This window comes from Salmo salar, chromosome ssa12 (assembly GCF_905237065.1).
Source record: "Salmo salar chromosome ssa12, Ssal_v3.1, whole genome shotgun sequence".
Classification (NCBI taxonomy): Eukaryota; Metazoa; Chordata; class Actinopteri; order Salmoniformes; family Salmonidae; genus Salmo; species Salmo salar.
This window is the reverse complement of record NC_059453.1, coordinates 40737761-40758296: the sequence shown is the minus strand read 5'-3', so window position 1 is coordinate 40758296 and position 20536 is coordinate 40737761. Positions and strand designations below refer to the sequence as shown.

Here is a 20536-nt window from a genome sequence, read left to right as displayed (position 1 = left end):
AGCTTTAACTTCCTGACTGATGTCTTGAGATGTTGCTTCAATATATCCACATCATTTTCCTCCCTCATGATGGAGTGTTCTTTGACTTGCAAGCCTCCCCCTTTTCCTCCAAACATAACGATGATCATTATGGCCAAACAGTTCTATTTTTGTTTCATCAGACCAGAGGATATTTCTCCAAAAAGTACAATCTTTGTGCAGTTGCAAACCGTAGTCTGGCTTGTTTGTGTCATGCACAAAGTAGATGTCCTAACCGACTTGCCAAAACTATAGTTTGTTCAAATAAATTGGTGGAGTGGATGAAAAACGAGTTTTAATGACTCCAACCTAAGTGTATGTAAACTTCCGACTTCAACTGTCTAAAACATATTTCAAGAGCAGCCTTTTCCCATCTTTGTAACACTGCAAAAATCTGAAACTTTTTTTCCCAAAAATAACACAGAAAAGCTGATCCAGGCGTTTGTCACTTCAATATTAGACTACTGCAATCCTCTACCCTCCAGCAACTTGGATAAAGCACTAAATAAACTTCAGCTAGTGCTAAATACGTCTGCTCGAATCTTGACTAGAACCCCAAAAATGTGATTATATTACTCCAGTGCTAGCATCTACACTGGCTTACTGTTAAGGCTAGGGCTGATTTCAAGGTTCTACTGCTAACCCACAAAGCATTACATGGACTTGCTCCTACCGATCTTGCCGATTTGATCCTGCCGTACATGTACTACATGACCAAAAGAGGTGGACACCTGCTTGTCAAACGTCTCATTCCAAAATCATGAGGATTCATTTGGAGTTGGTCCCCCTTTGCTGCTATGACAGCCTACACTCTTCTGGGAAGGCTTTCCACTAGATGTTGGAACATTGCTGCGGGGACTTACTCCCATTCAGCCACAAGAGCATTAGTGAGGTTGGGCACTGATGTTGGGCGATTAAGCCTGGTTCGCAGTTGGCATTCCAATTCAGGGCTCTGTGCAGGCCTTTGCAGTCAAATTCTTCCACACCGATCTCAACAAACCATTTCTGTATGGACCTTGCTTTGTGAGGCACCATCGTGTCAGTAGAGTGGTCATAATAGTTTGTAGGCCAAACCGTTCGGACGCTACATACAATTTTGTGAGAAGACCAATTTTCGGGATGTCGCATGGTTTGACAAACACCTCTCTAGCTCTGCCTCCTTTCACCGCAGATGCGGATGGGCGATTTCGGCGGATGTGGTGGATTAAGACGCAGCTCATGCAAAAAAACATCTCTATTCTATACAAATGGATTTTGATGGGGATTGTTAACTAGATTTCTGCGGGGGCGCGACCATTGTAGGCTAAGGGTTACATTTTTACTGAAGACTTATCTTTTCAGTAGGTACTATAATTGAGTGTAGTCTGGCACAGGAGTGCGAAGGTGAACAGCAAGGCACTGGATTGACAAACCACCCTTGCTGCCTCTGCTCCACTGGGATTCTCTGCCTCTGACCCTATTACAGAGGCTGAGTCACTGGCTTGTTCGCGCTCTCCATTGCCGTCCCTAGGAGGGGTGCATCACGCCATGCCAGGCTTTTGTTGCTATACTCGACCTGAGTGGGTTTAGTCACTGTCGCGATCTTCCTGTCCAGTTTTGCGCCCCTCTTGGGCTCGTGAAGCGGGGGAGATCTTCGTGGGCTATACTCTGCCTTGTCTCAGGATAGTAAGTTAGTGGTCTGTTGCTTTCCCTCTGCAGGTGTGGGGGCTGTGCTTTGGCAAAGTGAGTGGGGTTATATCCTGCCTGGTTGGCCATGTCCGTGGATAACTTTGGACGGGGCCACAGAGTCCCCCGAACCCCACCCCCCGTCTCAGTCTCCAGTATCTATGCTGCAATAGTCTTTGTGCTAGGGTCAGTCTGGTGTAATTCTCCTTATTGGGTCTTATTGGGTGTCCTGTCTGATCTTAGGTATTCTCACTCTCTCCCCTCCTGGAGGAGCTGAGTCCTAGGACCATGCCTCAGGATTAGCTGGCCTGTCGACTCCTGGCTGTCCCGGTCCCCAGTCCACTTAGTGATCCAGTTTCTGCTGTTCTACCTGCGGCTTTGAAACCCTGACCTGTTCACCTGTCATGCTACCTTGCCTCCAGAAATAAAAGCTTCTCCCAAGTGGGTGTGACACCTATTCCCGTTGCCTGCTGCACTGCTGCTTGGATTCCATTTGCCAATCTGTTCACCGTCTGCCCTGGCCTGTCTCCGCCTGTCTGGTATAGGTACCCCCACCACACTCCCACCTCATTCCGAGCTTTCGCTCACCTCCAGCACACACACACTGTTGGTGTGAGTGACTCTGAACTTACAATGGCTAGCCCCAAGTCGTTATATATTTAATTTAATTCTTGTGCATTTTGCTATTTGCCTAATGACTCCTGCATGCTTTGTTGACTACGAACTTTCTAAACCCAACCGTGGGACAGACTATGTTTATTTCCCAAACTCAGAACTCTGACCCTATATTGGTTTCACAGACTTTTGGCATCCCATCCTATTCTAACCACCTAGCTGGCTTTGTATTCATGTTACCTGATGAAATTGCTGTACAATATGATCTTGTTGCCATCTAATTCACATTCAGATGTCATAAATAAGCACTGCAGAGCTCTCCATGTCCTGTGACGTGCCTTGATTGTATTACTGTTGATGATATCTGGAAATGTGCATGTACACCCTGGCCCATCTACTGTTGCTAGCCCAAATTCTGACTTGTGCTCTGATATCTACTTCACTGATTGCTGCTCTCGTAAAAGCCTGGGGTTTCTGCACATTAAGACTAAACGCTTATTACCTAAAATGGATCAATTGAAAGTGTGGGTTCACAGCGCGATTCCAGAAGTGTTGGTCATTACTGAGACGTGGTTAGGGAAGAGTGTTTTGAATACCTTTCTGGTTAACCTTTCGGCAAGACAGATCTTCCAAAGGTGGGGGAGTGGCAATCTTTACCAAGGATCACCTTCAGTGCTCGGTTGTGCTCGGTCTCCACCAAGTCTGTCCCCAAACAATTTGATTTGCTGGTTTTAAGTATTAAACTTTCAAATGGCTCTTGTTGACTGTTGCTGGGTGCTATCGTCCCTCATCAGCACCAGCCTGTACCCTACCTGTTCTAAGCTCTCTCCTGGCCCCATACACCCTGACTACACTGCTCGCGTCGCAAAATATATTTTGAAATCTATATTATTCAATTATTGCACCCACACTGCTCTTGAGCGTCTGCGTTGCCAAGGGCTAAAATAGAAGTCAGATCTATTTGTGACGCATATCGCTCTGCAAGTCCTGCCTCTCCCATCTCCTCATTGGTTTATATAAGCAGATACCCACGTGCCAGCTCCTCATTGGTTATACCCACATGGGTGATTGAAAGACAAACTGTGTTGTCGGTCGTCGTGGTAATACTATGAAAGTTCAAAGAAGAAAAAGCCTGGAAGGACTAGAAACGAGATGACTAGAAACGAGTCGGTTGACCGTTTTATGTGTGGATTAATTGTCGGAGTAGATGACCTTGTGCATTCCAGGTAAAATAACTACTCAATGTTTATATCCCAGGACAAATTAGCTAGCAACAGCAAGCTAGCTAGCTAAATTGCCATAAAGGTTTAATGCTTTTCGACCTGTCCCCAAATTCGTGTTCGCGTTTGGTGTGGGGGGACAAAATAAATGTATGCACGATGGTGCATGCGCACAGCCGGTTTGGGTTACGTGTTACACTAAGTCTGAATTTGTCCTACTACGTGACCTAAACTGGAACATGCTTAAACCACCTGACCAAGTCCTAAAGCAACGGGACTCCCTAAACCTTTCTCAGATTATTACCAATTCCACAAGGTATGACTCCAAACACCCAGAAAAAGCTACTCTCCTCGATGTTATCCTCACAAATAATCCTGATAAGTATCAATCTGGTGTTTTCTGTAATGACCTCAGGTGATCACCGCTTTACAGCCTGGGTTCGTAATGGCTGCTCAGTGAAACGACCTGTCCTGATTTGTCATAGAAGCTTGCTAAAAAACTTTAATGAGCAAGCCTTCCTTCATGAACTGGCCTCTGTAAAATGGTATAGAATCAGCTTGATCCCCTCTGTCGAAGACGCTTGGACATTCTTTTTTGTTATTTTCAGTGGTATTGTTAACAAACACGCCCCCATGAGAACAATTTGATTTAAAAACAGGTTCAGCCCCTGGTTCGACCGTGATCTTGCAGAGTTACTCCACCTCAAGAATTGCATTTGGCGAAAGGCTCGGCACACGCATACTCAGGCTGACTGGCTCTCCTTCAGGCAAATGAGAAATAAGTGCACTCAGGCTATCTGGAAGGCCAAAGTTAATTACTTTAAGGAGCAGTTCTCTCTCTGTGGGTCTAACCCCAAGAAGTTCTGGAAAATGGTTAAAGACCTGGAGAATAAACCCTCCTCCTCACAGCTGCCCATGTCTCTTAATGTTGATGATGTGGTTGTTACTGACAAGAAGCACATGGCTGAGCTCTTTAATCACCATTTCATTAAGTCAGGATTCCTATTTGACTCAGCCATGCCTCCTTGTCCGTTCAACGTTTACTCATCTCCCACACCTTCTAATGTGACTATCCCCGATGCGTCTCCCACTTTTTCCCCTGACCCGCTACAAAGTTTCTCCCTGCAGTCCGAGGTGCTAATGGAGCTCCTGAAACTTGACACCAAAAAACATCTGGGTCAGATGGTTCAGACCCTTTCTTCATTAAGGTTGCTGCCCCTATCACCGCCAAGCTCAACTCCGACCTTTTTAACCTGTCTCTCCTTTTTGGGGAGGTTCCCATTGCTTGGAAGGCAGCCATGGTTCTTCCTTTATTTAAAGGGGGAGATCAAGCTGATCCTAACTGTTATAGGCTTATTTCTATTTTGACCTAGTAATCAAAAGTGTTGGAAAAACTTCTCAATAATCAACTGACTGGCTTTCTTGATGTCTATAGTATTCTCTCTGTTACGCAATCTGATTTCCGCTCAGGTTATGGATGTGTCACTGCAACCTTAAAGGTCCTCAATGATGTCTCCATTGCCCTTGATTCTAAGCAATGTTGTGCTGCTATTTTTATTGACTTGGCCAAAGCTTTTGATACGGTAGACCATTACATTCTTGTGGGCCGGCTAAGGAGTATTGGTGTTTCAGAGGTCTTTGGCCTGGTTTGCTAACTACCTCAAAGAGTGCAGTGTATAAAGTCAGAACGTCTGCCATCTCAGCCACTGCCTGTCACCAAGGGGTACCCCAAGGCTCGATCCTAGGCCCCACGCTCTTCTTAATTTACATCAACAACATAATGCAGGCAGTAGGAAGCTCTCTCATCCATTTATATGCAGATGTTACAGTCTTATACTCCACGGATGTTGTGTTAAATGCTCTACAACAAAGCTTTCTTAGTGTCCAACAGGCTTTCTCTACCCTTGTTCTGAACACCTCCAAAACAAAGGTCATGTGGTTTGGTAAGAAGAATTTCCCTCTCCCCACAGGTGTTATTACTACCTCTGAGGGTTTAGAGTTTGAGGTAGTCACCTCATACAAGTACTTTGGGAGTATGGCTAGACGGTACACTGTCCTTCTTTCAGCACATATCAAAGCTGCAGGCTAACATTAAATCTAGACTTGGTTTCCTCTATCGCTCCTCTTTCACCCCAGCTGCCAAACAAACCCTGATTCAGATGACCATCCTATCCATGCTAGATTACGGAGACATCATTTATAGATCGGCAGGTAAGGGTGCTCTCGAGCGGCTAGACGTTCTTTACCATTCGGCCATCAGATTTGCCACCAATGCTCCTTATAAGACACATTACTGCACTCTATACTCCTCTATAAACTGGTCATCTCTGTATACCCGTCGCAAAACCCTCTTAGGCCTCACTCCCCCCTATCTGAGATATCTACTGCAGCCCTCATCCTCCAGCCCTCATCCTCCACATACAACACCCATTCTGCCAGTCACATTCTGTTAAAGGTCCCCGAAGCACACATATCCATAGGTCACTCATCTTTTCAGTTCGCTGCAGCTAGCGACTGGAACAAGCTGCAACAAACACTCAAACTGGACAGTTTTATCTCCATCTCTTCATTCAAAGACTCAATCATGGACACTGTTACTGACAGTTGTGGCTGCTTTGCGTGATGTATTGTTGTCTCTACCTTCTTGCCCTTTGTGCTGTTGTCTGTGCCCAATAATGTTTGTACCATGTTATGTCCTGCTACCATGTTGTGTTGCTACCATGTAGTTATCATGTTGTGTTGCTACCATGCTGTGTTGTCATGTGTTTCTGCCTTGCTATGTTGTCGTCTTAGGTCCCTCTTTATGTAGTGTTGTGTTGTCTCTCTTGTCGTGATGTGCATTTTGTCTATTTATATTAGGGATGCACAATATATAATCGGTGAACATATAGGAATCGGTCGATATTTGCTAAAAATGCCAACATCGGTATCGGCCCGATGTCGAGTTTAAGAGTAATAACATTTCAGCGAGACAACTCAAAGGCGAAATCCATTAAAGCCAAGGTAATGGAATTCATTGCCCTTGACAATCAACCAACCGTTCTCTGCCGTGGGTGATGTTGGCTTTCGTCAACTGGTCGAGCACCGGTACACACTACCAAGTGCGCTATTTTTCAGATGTTGCCCTACCGGAGTTACACAGTAATAGCATCACTGCTATTAGCTTCACGACATACATACTATGGACGCCGTTTGGGTCTTTGCGTTTCAAAAAAGATACAGTAGCGAAGTCAAAGCTGTACAAAAAAGTCTGCAAACAAGCAAACACCGGCCACGAACAATGTGTTTACAATACCGCGTTGGTAAAAAGCATAATTTGTTCGACCGCAACTTCTGGGGTAGCTAGCTTTAACTTCATTATTCATAGCAATGATTTAGGAATCCTTGTGAGTAAGTATTAGCTAGGTTGCCACTTGTTGTTCGCCTATTGAAATTGAACTTCAGTTCATGAAAATAAATAGTTGCCAGCTACTTAACCTTGTTGCCCAAAGCTAACGTTATAAGCAGCCAGCTAGTTTCATTTGGCTAGTAAGGCTCGACCAGACCGGGTTGTGTTGTGCAGCTAGCCACAATAAGGACTGGGCACAGTTTGCCTTCAAAATAAAAGTATGTCATTGGCAGTGATGCAAAAGAATACAAATAGAATTATGCCATACTTTTATTTTGTTAGCTAACCACAAAGTCCACTTTTGTGGCACGCTTCACATAGATGGTCCGACCACCATTAATCAAATAATAACTGTCTTATGAATTAGGGTTATTTTAGATGACTATAGCTACTGAAACAGATTGTCGTTTTGCTATGTTTTGGGGGAAGAACATTGTTTGCATCCATGAGCTAGCTAGCTTTTTTTTAATGACCAGCACTGTATGTGCGCGTGACAACTTTACCAGCATCATAGCATACGTATCGATGAATCGTTGTGACATGAAATATGAGCAATAGTGTAATCAATGTGTAATAACTACGTAAAAAATGTATGAATGTGTTAAAGTATTATGTGATGTGCAGTCATATTCAGATCCTGATTGGTCACCACTGTGATTATTATTTGACCCTACTGGTCATCTATGAATGTTTGAACATCTTGAAGAACGATCTGGCCTTAATGGCCATGTATTCTTATAATCTCCACCCGGCACAGCCAGAAGAGGACTTGCCACCCCTCAAAGCCTGATTCCTCTCTAGGTTTCTTCCTAGGTTCCTGCCTTTCTAGGGAGTTTATCCTAGCCACTATGCTTCTACATCTGCATTGCTTTGGGGTTTTAGGCTCAGTTTCTATATAAGCGCTTACAACTGCTGATGTAAAAAAGGCTATATAAATTAATTTGATTGATTTATGGACACACTGTTAATCTACGTCAGGTATTCCCAAACTGGGGTACACCGTCGGGGGTACGCCAAATAAAAATGTGATTCACACTTTAAAAAAATATAAAAATTCAAACAGTACATTTATATTTTCCAATGGGGCTATACATTTGGGTGAGGTTTTTTTCTCGCCCGAGTAGCCTCGTTTCACTGCCAAAAATAAAATTAAACCATCTAGTGTTGAGCGAAATAACAACACAGTGTCAAATACAGGTAGCCTAGTCAAATAATTAACATCCAATCACATTAACCGTTACTCTCTCGCGGGAAACCTTCACTCTTGCGCAGACATTTAGAAACAAAACATGACAATTTGAAAAATAGGCCACGGGAGTTTTTTGAGCGAGAATAAAGACAACTTTCAAGTAGTAAGACATGTATAAAAGCAACAGATACCATTAATAAGAAGGGGCTAGAAGCGTCTTATATGGTGAGCTACCGAGTGGCTAGGACAGGCAAGCCCCATGCTATTGTGGAGGACTTAATTCTTCCTGCTGCCACAGATATGGCTGGGACAATGCTGGGGGAAAAGGCCCCAAAAATTACACAGACAATGTCTCCATCAAACAACACTGTTTCACGACACATCAGTGAAATGGCAGGACATGTTTTGAAAAAATGACTGCTTCTAATACAAGCCAGTGAATTATATGCGTTACAGCTGGATGAGTCAACAGACGTGTCAGGCCTGGCACAGCTCCTGGTATATGTCCATTTCGTTTATGGGGGGTCAATTAAGGAAGACATCCTCTTCTGCAAACCACTGGAAACCAAGACAACATGAATGGATATTTTTAAAGTACTGGACAGCTTTGTGACATCAAATGGACTTTGGTGATCAAGATGTGTTGGTATCTGTACTGATGGCGCAAAAGCCATGACAGGGAGACATAGTGGAGTGATAACACGCGTGCAAGCAGTTGCTCCCGAGGCGCTTGCAGCCAAGGGAATGCCTGACAGCTTAAAAGATGTTTTGGACACTACAGTGAAAATGGTTAACTTTGTTAAAGCAAGGCCCCTGAACTCTTGTGTATTTTCTGCATTATGCAATGATATGGGTAGTGACCATGTAACGCTTTTACAACATACAGAAGTGCTCTGGTTATCAAGGGGAAAAGTATTGACACGTTTTTTTTTAATTGAGAGACAAGCTTAGTTTTCTTTACTGACCATAATTTTCACTTGTCTGACCGCTTCCATGATGACGAGTTCCTCACATGACCGGCCTATCTGGGTGAGGTTTTTTGTCTCCTGAATGATCTGAATCTATGATTATAGGGACTCTCTGCAACTATTTTCAATGTGCGGGACAAAATTGAGGCTATGATTAAGAATTCTGAGCTCTTTTCTGTCTGCATTAACAAGGACAACACACAGGTCTTTCCACCATTGTATGATTTTTTTGTGTGCAAATTAACTCAAGCTTACAGACAATGTCAAATGTGATATAGCGAAGCACCTGAGTGAGCTGGGTGCGCAATTACGCAGGTATTTTCCTGAAACGGACGACACAAACAACTGGATTTGTTAACCCTTTCACGCCCTGACTCCAGTCCACTTACCGATATCTGAACAAGAGAGCCTCATCGAAATTGCAACAAGTGCTTCTGTGAAAATTGAATTTAAAATCAGAAGCCACTGCCAGATTTCTGGATAGGGCTGCGCTCAGAGTTTCTTGCCTTGACAAATCGCGCTGTTAAGACACGGATGCCCTTTGCAACCACGTAGGCACCCATGCATAGTACTAGCACACAGTATACAGCACAATACACATGGCCCAAACAAATGCCATCTAACAGTCTTCAAACAAATACATTTGAAGTAAAAGACATAAGATGTGTACACACACACGACTAACAGACAACACACGCATACACAGGCCAAAAAAACTCACATTACAAATATACAGTACAGTGTACACCATATACAGTACACACACAACTCACAAAATGCATACGCAGCACACTAACACTATATACAAGCAAGCTCTAATACACACCATACACACACAATTAATTCAACTGCACCCTCTCCTCCTCCCTCTGCTTTGCATGCTGTTTTTTTTTTTTAATCTCATTAATGCAACCCATCTGTTCGGCAGGTTGAGGAGTGCCAGATATTTAAACCGTTTTGCGAGGCCTATTCCGCTTTCTTTTCCAACCCGCATTCTGAGTGGCTCTTTTGATCTGCAGCGACAAGCTTTTTCTGTAGCCCCTCCAACACCAGGCAGTGGCTACACCCTAGTCTGGGATCACCAGTCGTCCCACAGCGCCCTTCCCTAGTTCCCCACCCTTTCCTTCCCTCCCCTCTTACCTTCTCTGCTTTGGAATCAATCTCCAGCTCTGCTATTTTGGCCCATTTCTGCCAGAAGTTGGGATCGTCCAGGGAAATATCAGTTCTGTTTCCAGAAGACACAAAGCTGGCCTGGAAATGACAAGGAAAACAAAAGCATGCACACACACACGCAGGCATCAACTGGACTGGATCCATGCAAGTAACATACACTGGGATGTGCTGAGAAAGCTGATAAGGTGCGAAATCTGACATTGGTAAAAGATAAGAAACTGAAACTTGTGGATACTGGCTAACATGTCATTCTTCCAATAGTTCTATACTACAGCCTAACATGCTGACCAGACCGCACGCACATGTGCGCAAGTTGATTTTGTCCACCCACACCAGACGGGATCAGGACATGCCGGTTGAAATGTCAAAACAAACTCTGAACCAATTATATTAATTTGGGGACTGGTCGAATAGCATTAAACATTTATGGCAATTTAGCTAGCTAGCTTGCTGTTGATAGCTAATTTGTCCTGGAATATAAACACTGGGTTGTTATTTTACCTGAAATGCACAAGGTCTACAATTAATCCACAGATAAAAGGGTAAAAGTTTTTTTTGTAGTTCTCTCCTCCTTCAGGCTTCTTCTTCTTCGAACTTTATATGGTGGTTGGCAACCAACTTTAATGTCCATTACCACAACCGACTGGACTTAAGTGTGGACCTCAGTTCTTTCAATCACCCACATGGGTATATGCTCCTAAAAACCAGTGAGGAGATGGGAGAGGCAGGATTTGCCGCAAGTTGAGAGTCACAAATAGAACCAAGTTCTATTTTAGCACCTGGCTACGCAGACGCTCGCGAGCAGTTTGGGTGCAATGATTGAATAACATGTATGTGTACATTTATTTTGCAAACGCTCGTGCACGTGACGCGTCCGGTCTGGTCAGCATGTAAGGATTAGAGTTTAAGATATAATGTAGGGGTAGGGTTTGGCAAAGGTGGAGCCCTTGACACTCAAACTTTAATTTCCTCATTGTAGTTGAGCACAATAATGTAATACTCTAATCTCAAACTACCACCATCCAGCAAAGTAATACAGTGAGGTTTTGGGACAGTGAAACCCTTCATGTTGTTTTGGCTCTGTACTCCAGCACTTTGGATTTGAAATGATACAATGACTATTAGGTTAAAGTGCAGACTGTCCATATCAGGTGAACTGTTTTGAAATGACAGCACTTTATGTAAATACATTTTAGGGAACCAAAAGGACAAATTCACTTTATGTGTATTAAAGTAGTCAAGTGTGTAGTATTTGGTCCCATATTCATTAATCATGAATGAATGGTGAATAATGATGAGTGAAACATTTAGAGGCACAAAGATCATACACCCCAAGACATGCTAATATACTGACTCCTCACAAACGCACACCTACTCACATACAAGCTGCTGCTACTCTGTTTATCTTATACCCTGTTTCCTAGTCACCTTACCCTATACATACTGCATCTCCTCCATCACTCCAGTATCCCTGCACATTGTAAATATGGTATTGGAACTGACCCTGTATGTAGTACGCTTACTTATTGTGTTTTTCATATTTATTCCTATTTCTCGTGTGTTTTTTCTAGTATTACATTGTTATTTATTAATGCATTATTGAGTTTGCAAGAAAGGCATTTCACTGTACTTGTGCATGTGTCATTAAAAACCTCAGCATTTTTGGGGTCTATGATATTTATGCCTCTAACTTTCACACTCATCGTTATTCACGATTCATTCATGACTATACGTAATCATGGTAGAAACCAGATTAATGTAGAAGTGTTTAGAAACATATTCCTTATTTGTATTTTTTGTAATTTTTACCCTTTTTTCTCCCCAAATTCGTTTAATCCAATTGGTAGCTACAGTCTTGTCCCATCGCTGCAACTCCCGTACGGACTCGGGAGAGGCGAAGATCGAGAGCCTTTCGTCCTCTGAAACATGACCCTGCCAAGCCGTGCTGCTTCTTGACACACTGCTTGCTTAACCCGGAAGCCAGCTGCACCAATGTGTCGGAGGAAACACCGTACAGCTGGCAACCGAAGTCAGCGTGCATGCGCCTGGCCCGCCATAAGGAGTCGCTAGAGCGTGATGGAACAAGGACATCCCAGCCAGGCAAACCCTCCCCTAACCCAGACGATGTTGGACAAATTGTGCGCTGCCTCATGGGTCTCCCTGTCGCGTCCGGCTGCAACACAGCCTGGGATCGAACCCGGGTCTGTAGTGATGCCTCAAGCACCGCAATGCAGTGCCTTACAGGCTGACTACACCGCTCGCGTTGCGTGTGCGAGCGTTGCAAAATAAATGTAGAAATCTATATTATTCAATAATTGCACCCACACTGCACGAGCATCTGCGTTGCCAAGGGCTAAAATAGAAGTCAGTTCTATTTCTGACGCAGATCGCGCTGCAAGTCCTGCCTCTCCCATCTCCTCATTGGTTTATAGAAGCAGGTACCCACGTGCCATCTCTTCATTGGTTATACCCACGTGGGTGAATCAAAAACAAACGAGGTCGGTGGCGGTAATGCACCTGTTGCTTATCGCAATATGAAGTCAAGAGAAGAAAAAGCCTAGAAGGAGGAGAGATTACTAGAAACGATTCGGTTGACCGTTTTATGTGTGAATGAATTGTCGGAGTAGAAGACCTTGTGCATTTCAGGTAAAATAACAACTCAATGTTTATATCCCAGGACAAATTAGCTAGCAACAGCAAGCTAGCTATATAGGACAAATTAGCTAGCAAGTGCAAGCTAGCTAGCTAAATTGCCATAAAGGTTTAATGCTTTTCGACCTGTCTCCAAATTAATGTAATTGGTTCAGAGTTTGTTTTGATATTTTAACCTGCATGTCGTGATCATGTTTGGTGTGGGGGGACAAAATAAAGTTATGCACGACAGCGCACGTTGGCACATACGCGCAGCCGGTTTGGGTTCCGTGTTAGACCGCTGCGCCACTCGGGAGGCAACATATTCTATTCTTATTACAATAAGTGACTCAAATGACAATTCGTTATTTACCATTAATTTGTATTGGCCACAAAATAATCTGAAACACAAACAAAACAAACTGCAAATGTATCCAAAAAGTTTGTAGAGTAACAAGCATTATGTAGTCATTGCGTGCTAGGAATATGGGATCAAATACTAATCATTGCGTGCTAGGAATATGGGATCAAATACTAAACTTTTGACTACTTTAATACACAAGTGAATTTATCCGAAAACTTTTGGTTCCCTAAAATGGTGGGACTATATACAAAAAGTGCTGTAATTTCTCAACAGTTGACCCAATATGGATGAAAATGCACTCAATTTATAGCTGATAGTCTGCACTTTAACCTCATAGGCTAATTGTATCACGGTATCATTTAAAATTCTAAGTGCTGGGTACAAAGCCAAAACAAATGTGTCGCTGTCCAAATACTTTTGGACCTCATTGTAGATTTAGGTTGAAGGTTAAGGGTTAGGTTTACAATTGAGTTTACCTTGGCAAATGTGGAGCCCTCTGTCTGGATGGTGGTGGTCTGGATATGGGTCAGAGGTTAATGGTCAGAGGTCAAGGGTATAAGGGTCAGGATTTACCTTGGCGAAAGTGGAGACCTTGCCCTCTGGCTGGATGGTGATGGTCTGGATATTAGAATCAGGGGTTAGAGGTAAGACTATAAAGGTTGGGATTTACCTTAGCGAAGGTGGAGCACTTGCCCTCTGTCCGAATGGTGATGGTCTGGGTATCAGGGTCAGGAGTTAGAGGTTAGGAGTATAAGGGTCATGGTCTTACCTTGGCAAAGTTGGAACCCTTGCCCGCTCTCTCGATGGTGATGGTTTGAATATTAGGGTCAGGGGTAGAGGTCCGGGTAAAAGGGTCAGGGTTTACCTTGGCGAAGGTGGAGCCCTTGCCCTCTGTCTCAATGGTGATGGTTTGTGTGCGGCGCTGCAGGATCTGGTCGATGTCCTCCTCGCAGAACTTGGAGCCCTCGTCCTCCTCGTCCATCAGCGCTCCATATGCCCCCTTCCTCAGCAGGTCCTCCACCTCAATCTTGGTCATCTGCTGCATCTTTGGGACACCATGCCCCCCATTAGTTAAGAAGCCATAGCAACAGATCTCAGATCAGCTGGACCCAATTACAGATCAAGGTTGAGGTCAATTCCATTTGAATGTATTTCCTGAATTAGATAAGGGATCCTTAGGAATCAAAAACAGCTGAGAGATCTAAAAATCTGTGTTTATTGGTATATTTGGTAGGGATGTGGAAAATCACAAAGCCGTCTTCTGCTGGCACGGCTAGTGAAAGTTTGATGAACGAGTGGAGGGGTACTAAACCAGGATAGTCCAAAGGAACATGTTTAGCATGTCCGCCGACAACTATGTTGTACTGCAAAACAGGCAACAAAAGCGTTGAGGGACTGCAGTGCTGAGTGTGGATGACCATACAAATGTCAAAGATTACTACTACATGAAGGTGGTAGACAACGCAATGTTTATACAAAGAAAACCCTGACATCAAACATTCATCCTTTATAGTTTAACCTGGTCCTAGATCAGTTTGTGCTGGCATGAGGCTGAATGACAATAGGAGTTGGCAAGACAGCACAAACAGATCTGGGACCAGGCTGTTATAGCACAGTCTCTCACCCCATTGAGGCTGCCCTTTCGATTGATGTCCTGCAGCACGGCCTTGTCTAGACCCAGCTTCAGACTGGCTTTGTCAAACATCTCCCTCTCATAGGAGTTCCTAGTGATCAGTCTGTACACCTTCACTGCTTTACTCTGGCCGATGCGGTGGCAGCGAGCTTGGGCCTGGCATGGACAAACACAGAGCAGTTTTTGACAAATAAGGCTTAGAACTGTTGTTATATTAACACTGCCATTAACAGTGTGTGAAGAGTAGTCTTTTTCTATATGCCATGTCATACTCCACGCACACATGAAATCTGCTGGAAATATACTACCCTACCAATCAAATTGGTCGAAAATTAGTTAATGTCATTTTTGCAACATTAAATACATGCTTAATCATGTGGACAAGTATCCTGCCTCTATTGTATTGTGTTTTGGAGAAAATGGGGGTCATGTTAACAGTAACTGCATAAAGTTACTGTGAAACCAAGGTAAATAAAATCTATTTTTCTCAGTTCCACGCTATGAGCGTAACTGCCCTTTTGCTTGGTAGGGCAGTATATATAGCCGCCGCTTTTATCTGAAGAAACTTACAGAGTGTATACATTTTCGTAGGGGTGAACCCAGCAGGAACGGAACCAACAATCCCGACATTGCTCTATCAACTGAGCCACACAGGATAACCATACAATGACAATACAACTTTACTGTCCATAGTTACAGCGAACAACGAAAATGTGTCTTGTATTTGCAGTGCAGCGCACGTGGTTGGAGAGCATGTTGTGGGGTTAAGTGCATTTCTCAAGGGCCCAGCAGTAGGGGATTGTTGTTAGGAACTGAACCCAGCAGCCCTTCAGTTGCCAGATCAATTTCTCCCTTTTTTCGAACAGGCGACCTTTTGGCTACAGGTCCAAATCCTTAGCAGCTGGGCTACATACTGCTCCATGAAACCACTTCAGGAAATTAGTATAATACTTTTAAGTCCAGGACTGGGTTTAATCGAGGTGTGAAAAACGTGCCCTAAGTGGTACTGAACTTTGTGCTGACTAACCTGTAGGTCATTCTGGGGGTTCCAGTCCGAGTCGAAGATGATGCAGGTGTCTGCAGCGGTCAGGTTGATGCCTAGGCCCCCAGCACGAGTACACAGCAGGAACACAAAGCGGTCCGAGTCCACCTTACAGAACCTGTCAATCGCCGCCTGGCGCAGGTTTCCCCGCACTCTGCCATCAATGCGCTCATAGGTGTACCTGCAACCAAATATAAAACATATGAAAATACTGTAACGACCTCAACCGAACACCCAGCAGAAGGTTTGGATCTTTTGGCGTAATGGCTAATCTGTTCAGCTGACAGTCGCTGGACCCAGGTTTGAGTCCTGGTTGGGGTTACCCTCGAATTCGCGACAAAACACACACTCCCCTATGTACACTTTATATAGAAATGAGTGGATTTGGCTATTTTAGCCATACCCATTGCTGACAGGTGTATCAAATCAAGCACACAGTCATGCAATCTCCATACACAAACATTGACAGTAGAATGGCCTTACTGAAGAGCTCAGTATCTTTCAATGTTTCACCGTCATAGGATGCCACCTTTCCAACAAGTCCGTTCGTCAACTTTCTGCCCTGCTAGAGCTTCCCCGGTCAACTGTAAGTGCTGTTATTGTGAAGCGACAACGACTCAGCCGCGAAGTGGTAGGCCACACAAGCTCACAGAAACGGACTGTTGAGTGCTGAAGCATGTAGCACGTAAAGATCGTCTATCCTCGGTTGCAACACTTACTACCGAGTTCCAAACTGCCTCTAGAAGCAACGTCAGCACAACAACTGTTCGTTGGGAGTTTTATGAAATGGGTTCCCAGGACCGAGCAGCCACACACAAGCCTAAGATCACCATGCGCAATGCCAACCGTCTGCTGGAGTGATGATTTCTCTGGAGTGATGAATCACGCCTCTCCATCTGGCAGTCCAACGGACTAAACTGGGATTGGCGGATGCCAGGAGAACACTACCTGCCCAAATGCATAGTGCCAACTGTGAAGTTTGATGGAGGAGGTTAGGCCCCTTAGTTCCAGTGAAGGGAAATCTTAACGCTACAGCATACAATGACAATCTAGGCTATTCTGTGCTTCCAACTTTGTAGCAACAGTTTGGGGATGGCCCTTTCCTGTTTCAGCATGACAATGCCCCCGTGCACAAAGCGAGGTCCATACAGAAATGGTTTATCGAGATCGGTGTGGATGAACTTGACTGGCATGCACAGAGCCTGGACCTCAACCCCATCAAGGACCTTTGGGATGAATTGAACCGGCGACTGCTAGCCAGGCCTAATTGCCCAACATCAGTGCCCGACCTCACTAATGCCCTTGTGGCTTAATGGAAGCAAGTTCACGCAGCAACCCTATACTCCAGCATTTTGGATTTGAGATCAAATGTTTCCTATGAGGTGACTGTACATAATGTCACCTTTGATTTTAAGGTATTTTCATACATATCTCATTTATCATTTAGAAATGTAAGCACTTTAAATATCTAGTCCCCCCCATTTGAAGATGTCATAAGTGTTTGGACTCATTTCTCTTATAGTGTACTAAAGTAGTCAAAAGATGGGCAAAAGAACACAGACATTGGACAGAGGAACTCTGACTAGAAGAAAACCTTTCCCGGAGTCGCCACTTCACTGTTGATGTTGAAACTGGTGTTTTGCTGGTACTATTTAACTTCTTTGGGATAGGGGGCAGTATTTTCACGGCCGGAAAAAAAAACGTACCCGATTTAACCTCTCTAGGGTAGGGGGCAGTATTTTCACGGCCGGATAAAAAACGTACCCAATTTAATCTGGTTATTACTCCTGCCCAGAAATGCATATAATTGTTTGACTTGGATAGAAAACACCCTTAAGTTTCTAAAACTGTTTGAATGGTGTCTGTGAGTATAACAGAACTCATATGGCAGGCCAAAACCTGAGAAGATTCTGTACAGGAAGTGCCCTCTCTGACCATTTCTTGGCCTTCTATAACCTCTTTATCGAAAACAGAGGATCTTTGCTGTAACGTGACATTTTCTAAGGCTCCCATAGGCTCTCAGAAGGCGCCAGAACGTTGAATGATGACTCTGCAGTGCCTGGCTGAAAAACAGTAGCGCATTTGGATAGTGGTCGATCTGAGAACAATGAAACGGGGGCGCGCGTGCACATGAAGAGTCCATTTTCTTCTTTGAATCTTTGAACGAAAACGAATTCTCCCGGTCGGAATATTATCGCTATTTTACGAGAAAAATCGCATAAAAATTGAATTTAAACAGCGTTTGACATGCTTCGAAGTACGGTAATGGAATATTTTGAATTTTTTTGTCACGACATGCGTCCGCGCGTCACCGTTCGGATAGTGTCTTGAACGCAAGAACAAAACAGAGGATATTTGAACATAACTATGGATTATTTTGAACCAAAACAACATTTGTGGATGAAGTAGAAGTCCTGGGAGTGCATTCTGACGAAGAACAGCAAAGGTAATCCAATTTTTCTTATAGTAATTCCGAGTTTAGTGAACGCCAAACTTGGTGGGTGTCAAATTAGCTAGCCCGTGATGGAGAGCTATCTACTCAGAATATTGCAAAATGTGCTTTCACCGAAAAGCTATTTTAAAATCTGACACCGCGATTGCATAAAGGAGTTCTGTATCTATAATTCTTAAAAGAATTGTTATGTTTTTTGTGAACGTTTATCGTGAGTAATTTAGTAAATTCACCGGAAGTTTTCGGTATGTTTGCTAGTTCTGAACGTCACATGCTAATGTAAAAAGCTGGTTTTTGATATAAATATGAACTTGATTGAACAGAACATGCATGTATTGTATAACATAATGTCCTAGGAGTGTCATCTGATGAAGATCATCAAAGGTTAGTGCTGCATTTAGCTGTGGTTTGGGTTTTTGTGACATTATATGCTAGCTTGAAAAATGGGTGTGTGATTATTTCTGGTTGGGTACTCTCCTGACATAATCTAATGTTTTGCTTTCGCTGTAAAGCCTTTTTGAAATTGGACAATGTGGTTAGATTAACGAGAGTCTTGTCATTAAAATGGTGTAAAATAGTCATATTTTTGAGAAATTGAAGTAATAGCATTTTTAAGGTTTTTCAATATCGCGCCACTTGATTCCACTGGCTGTTGACTAGGTGGGTCGATTTCGTCCCACATACCCGAGAGAGGTTAATCTGGTTACTACTCCTGCCCAGAAACTAGAATATGCATATAATTAGTAGATTTGGATGGAAAACACTCTAAAGATTCTAAAACTTTTTGAATGGTGTCTGAGTATAACAGAACTCATATGGCAGGCAAAAACCTGAGAAGATTCCATGCAGGAAGTGCCCTGTCTGACAATTTGTTGTCCTTCTGTGGCATCTCTATCGAGATTACAGCATCTGAGCTATTACGTGACACTTTCTAAGGCTTCCATTGGCTCTCTAAAGCTGCCAGAAAGTGGAATGGGGTGTCTGCTGTCTCTGGGCAAAATATAGGAGCAGAGTTTGTAAGTGGTCAGCCTGGGGACAGTGAGACTGGAGATGCGTGGTCACGAGAACTCGCCATTTTTTTCTTTCTCTCTTTGAATGAATACAATGTTGCCCGTTTGGAATATTATCGCTATTTTACAAGAAAAATATCATAAAAATTGATTTTAAACAGCGTTTGACATGCTTCTGAGCACGGTAATGGAATATTTTGAATTTATTTGTCACAAAATGCGCTCGCACGTTACCCTTCGGATAGTGACCTGAACACACGAACAAAACGGAGGTATTTGGATATAACTATGGATGATTTGGAACCAAAACAACATTTGTTGTTGAAGTAGAAGTCCTGGGAGTGCATTCTGACGAAGAACAGCAAAGGTAATCCAATTTTTCTAATAGTAATTCTGAGTTTAGGCTGCCCCGACGTTGGCGGGTCTGAATAGCTAGCCTTGATGGCCGAGCTATGTACTCAGAATATTGCAAAATGTGCTGTCGCCGAAAAGCTATTTTAAAATCGGACATAGCGATTGCATAAAGGAGTTCTGTATCTATAATTCTTAAAATAATTATGTTTTTTGTCAACGTTTATCATGAGTAATTTAGTAAATTCACCGGAAGTTTTCGGTGGGTATGCTTGTTCTGAACATCACATGCTAATGTAAAAAGCTGGTTTTTGATATAAATATGAACTTGATTGAACAAAACATGCATGTATTGTATAACATAATGTCCTAGGAGTGTCATCTGATGAAGATCAACAAAGGTTAGTGCTGTATTTAGCTGTGGTTTTGGTTTTTGTGACATATATGGTTGCTTGGAAAATGGCTGTTTGATTATTTGTGTCTATGTACTCTCCTAACATAATCTAATGTTTTGCTTTCGCTGTAAAGCCTTTTTGAAATCGGACAATGTGGTTAGATTAACGAGTCTTATCTTTAAAATGGTGTAAAATAGTTGATTGTTTGAGAAAATTGAATTGTGGTATTTTAGTTGGTTTTGTATTTCGCGCCGTGCGATGCCATTGGCTGTTGGCTAGGGGTTCCGCTGGCGGAACATCTGTCCTCAACAGATTAACTTCATCGGGGTAGGGGGCAGTATTTTGACATCCGGATGAAAAGCATGCCCGTAGTAAACTGCCTGCTTCTCAGGCCCTGAAGGTAGGATATGCATATTATTAGT

At 43.3% G+C, this 20536-nt stretch overlaps 1 protein-coding gene across 9 annotated transcripts in view; it reads right to left on the bottom strand.

The window, feature by feature from the left end:
• chd6 (chromodomain helicase DNA binding protein 6) overlaps positions 1-20536 on the bottom strand; it is a 132782-nt gene that overhangs the window by 39908 nt on the left and 72338 nt on the right. For 8 of the 9 annotated variants that reach the window (XM_045691373.1, XM_014131640.2, XM_014131639.2 and 5 more), the window contains 4 exons: positions 15892-16087; positions 14856-15020; positions 14097-14276; positions 10204-10314 (listed from right to left, as the gene is read on the bottom strand). In XM_045691373.1, coding sequence (XP_045547329.1) covers positions 10204-10314; positions 14097-14276; positions 14856-15020; positions 15892-16087 — 652 coding nt within the window. The remainder of the gene's footprint in view (positions 1-10203; positions 10315-14096; positions 14277-14855; positions 15021-15891; positions 16088-20536) is intronic. The other variant, XM_014131636.2, reaches the window with a different exon arrangement.